Raw genomic sequence first — 10,610 nt, forward strand, 5'->3', positions numbered from 1 at the left:
TTAAAGTTCCTTCTCGAGCTTAATCAGCTCAGCGATTCCATCGTGCATCTCCTTAACTGCTTGATACTCAGTCAAACCGAGACGTCGTTTGTTAGAAATATCGTAGATGCCACCCTCGGCCTCAGTGTGCTCTCCACGAGTACCACGGACTTGAAGATTGAACTTTCCTGCGATTTCTTCGAGTTTCGCCCTGTTAGCAGCTAATTTAGGCAACTTGATATGCACAGAGGCACGAACTGTAGTACCCAAATTAGACGGGCAGAAGGTCAGGAAGCCAAGACGGTCGTGATGGGAGAACGGAAGTCGTTTTTCAATCTCGTTTACAGCACCCACCAGACGACGGTAGACCTACATCAAGGGTTTAATTAATATCATTTAAGCAAAAACTACTTAGCCTTATAATTATTAATATAGTACAAAGAGTTAGAAGCTTTTACCTGTCCAAGATCACCGCCCATCTGCATGGAAATAATACGAAGATGATCTTCTTCGTTGCACCAAACTAAGAATGTCTTAGCATCGTTGTGGTAAATACCACGGCCGGTGGGCCAGAAACGACAAGCGTTAGCAGCTTGTAAGAAGCGATCACCCTCTTTGAACAGGAAGTGATCGTCGATCAGCTTCTGTTGGACTTCTTTGCTCATGCCAGTCAGAGGATAGAAGGTTCCCTTAAGTTCACCTTCCAAACCAGACAGAGTGCTGGAGACTTTTTCCTCCATCTCTTTGTACTGAGCTTCAGTCAAACAGGGGTTGAATGGGTAGCCTTCCAAGGAACGGCCGCATCTCACACGGGTGGAAACGATGAATTCACCCTGAAGAAGAAAAGCGTTAATTAATACCTCGTACATATATGTAAGTTTCCTGTCTTAGACAATTATAAATTTTGAAGGGAATAAATAAATATGTCTACAAAATACATATTCAAATAACTAATTAAATACTAACAGCTGGGTCAAGATTGCCAAGGGAGTCAACGTCTCCAAAGTCCTTTGGTGGATGCTTGTCGCTCTTCTTGAAGCCACCATGATAATCCTCGATGATTGGGTCGAAGAGATCAGCAAATACTGTGTAAGATTCAGCGTCGGGAGCATAGATACCGACACCAGAGTCCAAGTTCTCCACGCCAGACTGAATCACATCAAGAAGGCTGGAGCCAAAGGAGGTCTTCTTTGTCTTTAGTTGATCGAACACCTCCTTGGTGAGGTACTTCTTCAGCAGGGATTTGCTGTCAGAGGCAGCCAATTTGGAGAAGCCAGCTTCCAGTTTGTCCAAAACTGCTTGGTCAACCATGTTGCTGTTTTTCTTGCTGCAAAAAAATTTCATCGTGTTACAAATTAAATATTCCACGTAAAAAATCACGCAAGATGAAAGTTTGAAGTTTAGAAATTACGAATAAAAAATGAAAAGCAGCGTAACGAGATTACAAAGACTTTTACATTTTTAAATTGACCGTATGCGATATAAGATAGAAGAAGATTAAATAAATTAATAAAAACAGAAGAATCAGAATATTTTTCTTTGCAGTTAAATACATGATGGTTTTTACTCTGGTAAAAGATTGGAAATCGGTCACGGTGTAAGTAAACAAAGTATTATGTGACCGCCTTTTTAAATCCTTTATCAATATATGCCTTATCACGAAAATTATGTTTGCACGTATTATTTGCACCTAGATCATCTTTGATAGTAGTTAAGTAATTGTCCGTTATCTCGATGGAAAATAATTCGAGATTTTAGAAAATCCGTAAACATATCGATATAATATCTGTTTTCGAAGCAAAATACGAAGTTCTCGGTGTGTAGACTTATGTTTTACTGTTTTATATTGAAATAGTCTGAACAGTCACTTTTGTATGTAAATATCATAAAACAAATTCAAGGATTCTTAAAATTGGTGATAAGCAACAGGATAGCAGTGCGAAATATTAAATATCGTGGTGAATTAATCATGGTGAATAGAATTTAATTTTAATTTCCTTAAAAATATATATAACTTCCTCCTTTTTAAAGTAGCTTTTTATTAAACCATGTGATTATGTTTACCATTTGTTTTTCTCTCGAGAAACATACTTTCATATTTTATCATCGTTAAAAGCTTTCATAATATTATTCAAAAAATTCCTGCAAATTATTAAAAATTAAGAACAATTCGACGAAAATATTTGTTTCGCCAATATGGAATCTGTAAAATATTCGTATTACCTATATTGAAGATATTATGCCATTATTGGCAACTTTCCTTCGAGACATTCTATAGATATAACTTTTATGTAATATCACCCTCGGTATTATCCAACTTTTGTAACCCTTTCATAACTGTACGATCAGAAAACAAACTCGTGGACGATGGACTACGGTGATGCTTCAACAAATTTCCTATACGCTCCATATAATAAATATTATAACCCTAATTAATTGCCAACTTGGTAACCATTATCGAACGTGCGATATCTAATAACGATGTACAGACAAATCGTTAGAAACCAGACGAATTCTTGCGTTCGAAACAACGATTTGTCAGTGGACAGAATGATAAAGAAGAAATTCATCGTTACTTCTGTTTACGTCCGGAAGAGGTAGTTAGCAGCGCGTGATCGAAACCAGCGCTGATATTCGGTGTGAAAATGGCAACAAAGAGTAACATGTGGTACAGTTCAAGAGGAATGCTACGAAGAGACATTGTCTGATGTTATTAGCCACATGAAATTTAATTTACTTCACTCTTCGGTACTCGAAGTAAAGATATTTTTGCTACAGGTTTAGTGAAAGTTTTATAAATATTATACAATTTATGGAGATTCTTGTTAATTGTAATAAGAATGAAATAAAATAATGTGACTTATTTTCTTCGTAGAAATTAGAAACTATGACCAAGGGGTCTAGGAATATTTTACAATAACTAGAAATAACTAGAAATAGCCCAAGGTAATAACGATGGTACGTAGTTATGCAATTTACGTTTAATTTCAATAATGTAACAGCAATTAAATTTCTGTTTTCGTTAAATACTTTTTATAGATTTCAACACTAAGAAAACCTGCGTATACTTGGTTAAAGAAATTTATGTAATGACACAACGGTGTAACATAAAGCTATAAGGTAAGGCGCTGTTGCAATATATTATCGGTGCCGATCTTCTTTGCAAAGTGCCAAATATGTTGCTCAAAATGATTAAATATTTTCTTCGAATTTTGATCAAGTAACTATCGGAAAATCTTTGCCAAAGTTATAAGAACACAAAATCCTTCGAATTAATTATTTTGAGCAAGATATATTACACAATTGGTGACAAGGCGTGTCTCATCGTTGGTGCACTTTTTGAAACGGTACATATAGTGTTTCGCTCGAACTTTCCTTGGCTCTAACTGCATTTCACATACAATGTTAATGCCAAGTTTCATCTCGGATACATTTTGTAACCATTCTGTTTGCAATGATTCTTCATTACGCTACAAAACTAATTTAAAGATAACAAACAAGAGATCGATTATCAACAATTTTAAAGCAAATTGCCAATTTCTACGTTCGATTCGTGAAATTGTATCCTTCTATTTTTTCTTTTTTTTCGTATATAGTATGATTTTTAATATTTACTAACTCCAATGACTTTTTATCCATTTTTTTTTGTTTCAGAAAATGCAGAGACCTAGCCTAGACCCAAACCATAACTTCCACTAATACACTTTCTTCCCTTTGTCTTTGATTTTTCACTTGATCTTTGATAATTCTCAATATATTTGAGAATTACTACTGCTCGGTCTTTCTCTTATTTCCTCGCGAAACGAGAGAACCAGAAAATGCTCTCCATTTCGACCCGTGGCAAACACAAAATACAGCAAGTTCGAGCGAGATTACAGATTCGGTGGGGCAATCGTTGCCTTTCAGCCAGATTTGAAACACTGCGTGTGCCAGAGCAATACGTACTCGACGACGACCTCGACGTTCGTTTCGTCCGACGACTCGCATATGCCCAGCGACGCGCATACGCCCATTGTCCACGATCATGTGCCGATTATGCCTCGATTAATGCCTCGATTATGCGTCTATTTATAAGCGATACGAAGAGTTAACGGTCGATCCTTTGTTTCAGTTATACAAAACAGTGGATCCGTCGACGAGGACCGATGACGAGGACCAGGAGCCAAGAGGAACTCAGGCAGGCGCTAATCGCAACGATGTCACCCGACGTCGAGCAGGATCAGGATAACGCGGTCTCATCTCGAGAGAGCCTCTCTCTTCCTCTCTGTTGGATTCTTTCTCGCTACGTGAAAACAAACTCTGAGACGCGAGATTCAAGTTTTTCCCAAAGGAGAATTCGCGACACAGATATTGCGGCGAAGAAAAGTTTTTGTTATTTAATTGTTTAGAGATTAATCGTTTCAAGAGAGTCGAATTAGGGTAAAAATAATTTTTCTTCTGTTCAGATTTTTGCTAAGTTTAAGTTTAACCTTTTGCATTTGAGAGATGACTCTCAGTCGTCATTTAATCAGATTCTAAAGATTGATGTTAATTGATATATCAGATTTAAAATTACCCACCGATGCGTGGAATGTCGAGACAAAATAATTCCATGTATTAATTTTCATAGGATTTCTTATTTACCGTTTTAAAAATATCGTTAACTTTATGGTAGAAGATTTTCGAATTACTATTTCTTTGTAACGAAAAAATCATCGAATGCAAAGGGTTAAGTGTGGTATCGTATAAATGAATTAATCGGATAACGCGAGATTCAAGTTTTTCCCAAAGAAGAATTCGTGATATAGATATTACGGCGAAGAAAAGTTTTTGTTAATTAATTGTGTAGAATTAATCGTTTCGAGAGTGTCGAATTAGAACGACGCTTAGGGTAAAAATAATTTTTCTTCTGTTTAAGTGTTTGCTATGTTTAAGTTTATGTTTGGTATCGTGTAAATGAATTAATCGGATAAATAAGGATTCTGTAAATAAGTAAATTTTTGTATTTGTAAGTATGGAATAAGGATATAAGTATTCTGAGATAGTAGATAGATCTACGTTGATTACGTCCGTTTCGATTAATTCTAATTAATAAGTACATGCTTGGAACACCTCTTTTAATAGCCCGTATGTACGTTTATTTGACAAGTTTTCTCACCGGCTGTCATTTCTACTGGAAATGACTCGCGTCTTTAGACTTTCAGATAATATCTCTACACGTAATACCATTAATTGTAATTATAAGCCTTTTTCCTTTTCTATCTTACATATATAATAATAAACGATAACGAGCGATAATCATCTTGCTAACTCATTATAGTATAATCTGACAGAGATTTTTAATTAATTACGCGAAGATATTTTATCTGAAATCTAATCCAACATTACGAAACCTAGGCAAGATTTCTTATATTTATATAATTAATTAAAAAAGTATCCTTTTACTCTGCAGAAATTTTCTCACGAGACGTATAAAATCTGCGATAAAATATAAAGAATAAGACTTTAAAATTGTCGAAAAAATATTTTTATTAGAAACTCGTTCATAAAAAATGGTTCATCGAATATTCAAATATAACATTACCAAGTAATTCGCCGATTCTACGTTTAACTTAATATAAAAAAAAAAAACAAAAATTGCGAAAAACTAGGAATAAAAATTGCGAAAAATACAAGGAATACAATTGCGAAAAACGAGGAATAAAAATTTCGAAAAATAAGGAATAAAAATTGCAAAAATCAAGTAATAAAAATTGCGAAAATCAAAAAATAAAAATTGCAAAAAACGAGGAATAAAAATTGCAAAAAACAAGGAATAAAAATTGTAAAAATCAAGGAATAAAAATTGTAAAAATCAAGGAATAAAAATTGTAAGAAACGAGGAATAAAAATTGCGAAAAACGAGCAATAATAATTGCGAAATACAAGGAATAAAAATAGTAAAAATCAAGGAATAATAATTGCGAAAAACGAGGAATAAAAATTGTGAAAAACGAAGAATAAAAATTGCGAAAAACAGGGAATAAAAATTTTCCCATGACCATATTTCATTCTAGAAGGGTAACAATGGTAACAAGGGAGGTAAAGTGAACATAGGCTGATATATCGTGCGAAATGCAAATAAAATTTTTCAGTCGACCTGTTTCCCATCCACGCCTCTGCGTAAGGGTTGTGGGTTAACCCTTTTGTGTGAACCAACAGGGGTAGTCCCTACCCACTATAAACGCCAGCTATACACTCGACCAAGCTCCTTTGTAAGGAACTTAAGAGAACATTCGAATAACACACTTGATATTAAGCCAATAAAATGGAATGGAAAAAAAGGGGGATTTTCAATTTAACGATTCAGTGGTTCTACTAATATATAAATAATACCAGAACGGAATATCAAATAAGCGAAACCAGTTCTATATTTTATCCGTGTCTTTTGATCAAGGAAATAAAATCCGATCAGCCAAATGGAAAAGCAGTTCCCTAATTAATTTCGACTTCACTGCTCTCCGAGATAATAGATACTAAAAGTTTCATTTAAGAGGGATCTCTGGCCTGCACGTCAAACTTCAGAGGACACATGAACTCTGCTAATGGTTCGATACCCAAAGTGTGGGAAACTTGCAGGATAATGAAGTCCCGAGTAACTTGTAAGCGAGGTTTAACGATCGACCGATGAGAACTTCGATGGTTTGCTGATAAATAGCTAACACCAAGTTCCGAATGATTCATCTCCTATAATAAACTGTATCTACACCGACAGACGTAGATAACGATTGAACTAAGATTTATTACTCTCTCTAAAATTTCTACTCCACGATACCATCTACTAAATATACTTCGTTTCATCAATTTCGTTAAAAAATCTCGAAAAAACAAAATACTTAAATTATTAGATCATCCCATAAGTCCAATCGCATTTTATAAACTATATCGATGAAATAACACGTTTGCCAACGAAAATATAAAAAAATCGTAAAACAAAAGAAGAATCACACTTTTGAATAATATTTAAAAATTTATTCGACACGTATAATTTAAAATAGAAAAGTAAAAACCGGCACGAACTTAAGGGATGACCTAATAAAAAGAAAAGAATAATTTATTAGAAATATTTCTACTAGAGATATAATATCTTTGTTTTCGCGGTATTGTATATAACGATCGGAATACTCGAAATGATTCTTCTCACGATTTCCTGATGCATCAATTACGAATTCCATGAATGTCTGATCTGACGTGCTGCTACGTCACTGGGCGGGCACCAAGCCAAGTGACGTCACCGACTACCCCTAACACACTCGCATAGCTCACCCGTTTTCACCGTGTACCATTCTCACAAAAAAAAGAAAAAAAAAAGAAGTCAAAGCGTCACGGACAACGCGAGGAATATTTAACACTAGATTTACAGGACCCGTGAATTTGATGGACGATTTATTCCGATTATACAATATTAATAGATTTAATCAACTTACATTAAGTTTGTTAACATCGTAATTATTTTTAAATCAAACTCGTCGTTTTTTTTTTTTAAAGAAAATAGGAGTTTTTTTTCTTAAGAAAATAGATGGTTTTTTTTTCTTAAGAAAATAGGTGATTTTTTTTTACCTGTAAATGTGACGGGTGTCCGTAAAAATAGGTAAAGACGTCCGGTAAAGCTAGTGTTAAACGCGCGTTATATGTCGACGGATACGTACTCGTCGCTCGACGTGGTACCCCTCGAGGTACATCCACCCATGACGACGACGACAACGACAACGATGACGACGCCCAGGCGAGAGAGACAGCGAGCGAGAAACTGACAGAGAGCGGTAAAACGTCGCGTGTTCACCTCCCGATAATCGAACTTCACCTCTTCACCACGTTCCCCTTCCCTAACGTCCTCGAGAAGGATCTTGAAAAGCGGAAGTTCACGGGGGAGCAAGGGGGGGATGGGTGTCGGCACACTTCCTCGGCGAGGCAAGATGGACGGAAAATGAACGCGTGCACGGAACACGCTACAGTCGGTACACAGTGTATATTTCGAAGCACTTCCGGTTGTCCTTGGAGCCGCGTCGATGAGGGTAGTCACCCCTGGCAGAGTGTCAAAGGTCGTCCGTGTCTTCCTGGCCGTTGATCTCTAACACGCGAGTTTCCTTGGTACAGTTTTACCTCTCGCCAACCACTGCCGAGTTAATTGTCAAAATGGTCGATAGCTCATCTCTTTCCCTCTTTTTATCGATAACACTCGTCGATTCGGTTAGAGAATCTTCAATTCCGATGTATTATACGAATATTATCATACGAATAATCATATCAATTGCGATTATTATGCTTCATATATTTTTTAACTTTTAACCCTTTGCACTTGAGAAGTGACTATCAGTCGTCAAAGAGTTTCGAAGACCCACGTTAATCATGTCAAATTTAAAATAATATAACAATATGCGAAATAACGAAATTAAATAATTTTATATGTCGATTATTACACGATTCCTTATTGAAAAAAACAATGTCAGTTTTATGGAAGAAAATCTGTGAATTTTTATTCTTCTGTAGCCAAAAAAAATCTTCGAGTGTAAAGGGTTAAACCGGTGAACATATAAATTCTCTAACTGTTCTCGAACGGTGTAGTTCCGGTCGCACTGGCTGACTAGCGTAGTACGGAAGGCACTGACAGAATCGTATGTATGCACGTCGGGCAACAGTCGATTGGAAAATTGATTGTTCGCGATAGGATCGATACTCGGTGGTTGATCGGCATCCCGTTTCGGGAATACGATCAAACGTGGAAGATAAATAAGGAGAAACGGTGGAAAAGGCACCGTTGGCTAGCGGCAATCGCGATCAATGCATCATACGCTATTATTACAGTGCTTCCTGGTCACGGGTGAAAATGAAAGCGGATTGCGTGTGTCCCAGGGAACCCTGACGGCCGGCAATCGATATCGAGTATACGCACACCGTGAGGAAATTCTCTCGATTTCCCTTGGAGATCGTTTTCGAAAACGAAATCGCGAAAGTTGAAAGAAAAGTGAAAGTGTATAAGAAAATCGAAATCGTCGGAAAGGTCAGCCAGTGCAATTGATGTATAGTCTCTTACTCACCGTGCGAAAAGAAGGAAAGAGAATCTGAATGATCGGGGTTGCGCGGTGTCGACGGAAAGTATCCTTGTATAAAAAAGCACCCCCGAAGAAGAAGAAGAAGAAGCGGTGTCGCAGACGTTTAGAATGATCGTTCCTCTCGAATAACGTTTCACACGGGAGAGTAGTCTTCTTATTGCTATTTTATTTCGCGTGTCCTTCGAGTGGTCTTGTTCCGCGTTTTACTCTTTCGTACGTTTGCCTAAACGGTCGAGATGAGCTCGGGCTCTTCTCTATGCGATATATACACGTAAGCGTGTGTGTACTTAGTAACGTAACCAATTATCGTGTCGCGAAATCGGACGGGTTCTCCTCCGATGCGTGTTGAACGTGCGAAAAATTTTCGGTGTGTCGCGTGTGATGTGAACACTACAGTCTCTACGCTATCACTAAGCAGGAGGCATTTCTGCGTGCCGTGATCTCTCTCTGTCTCGCTCCCTCTCTCTCGTCGCCTCCCTCTCCCTCGATAGCCCTATCCTTCCTTTCCGTTCTCTCTCCCTCCGTGGCTGAACCCGTCCCTTTCCTTCCCACGAATCTCCGTTTGCCTCTCCTTTTACTCCTGTCACTCTGTCGTTACTTCGCTCCTCGTCTCTCCCCATGACTTTCCCCCTTTTCGCGAATTCGCGATCCTCTCCTCCTCTATCTCGCTCGTTTTCTCGCTTTTTTCCATCGGATCCGCTTGCTTCCACTCTTATTTTCCTCCTCTAAAAGCCATCTCTGTTTTTTCCCGGTTCCACGGTGTTCCCCTGTCCCTTTTGTTCCCGCTTGCTCGCTGCATCTCTCGCTTCTCCCCGTTTCCCATCGTTCGTCCTTCTCTTGTCCAACGAGAAGCGGCGCTACTGGTCCTCGTCTTCCTCGCGATATATCGCTCTCTCGGTCGCTTGCTACTCGCTTCAGGGTGGGGCACACCGGCGTCCAGCACAGAAGGATACCCGGTCGATAGCACGCACCTACACCTACACCAGCCAGCAGCCTCCGTATTACGTATGGAAAATCACGCATACGAGCAGAACTCGTTCGCACACGCGAATGTAAATGCACGTAAAGAACGTATCCCCGAAGGTAGACCGATTGAATCGTCGAAATTTTTCGTTAAGTTCGAAAGGTACATTTCACATGGCGCTTGATGCGTTTTAACGTTAGGTTTACGGTTTTTTTTTGTGTACCTAATTATACGGGTACCCGTCAGATTTAGGGTAAAGAAAACTACATATTTTTCTTTAATTTTAATTTGAAAACAATCGCAATATTAACACTATGACATCCGGTGGTTTCACATTGGTGCCATGTGAAAACTATCGGTTAAGTGCCAGTGGTTACAAAAAAATTTTGTACTTATTTACCTGTCACAATTTCGAGAAAATGGAGGGTTAGGATTGAGACATGGGAACTGACGATAATATTAGTAAACAAAACCTCAAAAAACTGCTGGTGAAAAGGGAGTGATGTAAGTCAGTTCTACCGACGCGACACGAAAAAATCTAGAATAGACATAGTGTTAACAGACTTAATATAAGTTAATTAAATCGGTTAATATCG

At 37.8% G+C, this 10,610-nt stretch overlaps 1 protein-coding gene across 1 annotated transcript; it reads right to left on the reverse strand.

Annotated features, from left to right (window-relative positions):
• On the reverse strand, window positions 1–7,687 carry LOC143221156 (arginine kinase). The gene is made up of 4 exons (XM_076446668.1): window positions 7,647–7,687; window positions 946–1,306; window positions 438–812; window positions 1–348 (listed from the first exon to the last, which is right to left on the reverse strand). The coding sequence occupies exons 1-4, from the start codon at window positions 7,685–7,687 to the stop codon at window positions 1–3; spliced, it is 1,125 nt and encodes a 374-aa protein (XP_076302783.1).
• Between the last annotated feature and the right edge of the window lie 2,923 nt (window positions 7,688–10,610).

Source organism: Lasioglossum baleicum, unplaced genomic scaffold, assembly GCF_051020765.1.
Source record: "Lasioglossum baleicum unplaced genomic scaffold, iyLasBale1 scaffold2000, whole genome shotgun sequence".
Classification (NCBI taxonomy): domain Eukaryota; kingdom Metazoa; phylum Arthropoda; class Insecta; order Hymenoptera; family Halictidae; genus Lasioglossum; species Lasioglossum baleicum.

Bases quoted from the DNA above. Each gene is read 5' to 3' on its own strand.
- LOC143221156 (XM_076446668.1), bottom strand. From the start codon at position 7,687: ATGGGTGGATGTACCTCGAGGGGTACCACGTCGAGCGACGA. The intron at 1,307-7,646 runs GTACGTATCCGT...ATTTTTTTGCAG, and splicing joins GGTACCACGTCGAGCGACGA to CAAGAAAAACAGCAACATGG. The intron at 813-945 runs GTTAGTATTTAA...TTTCTTCTTCAG, and splicing joins TTGGCAATCTTGACCCAGCT to GGTGAATTCATCGTTTCCAC.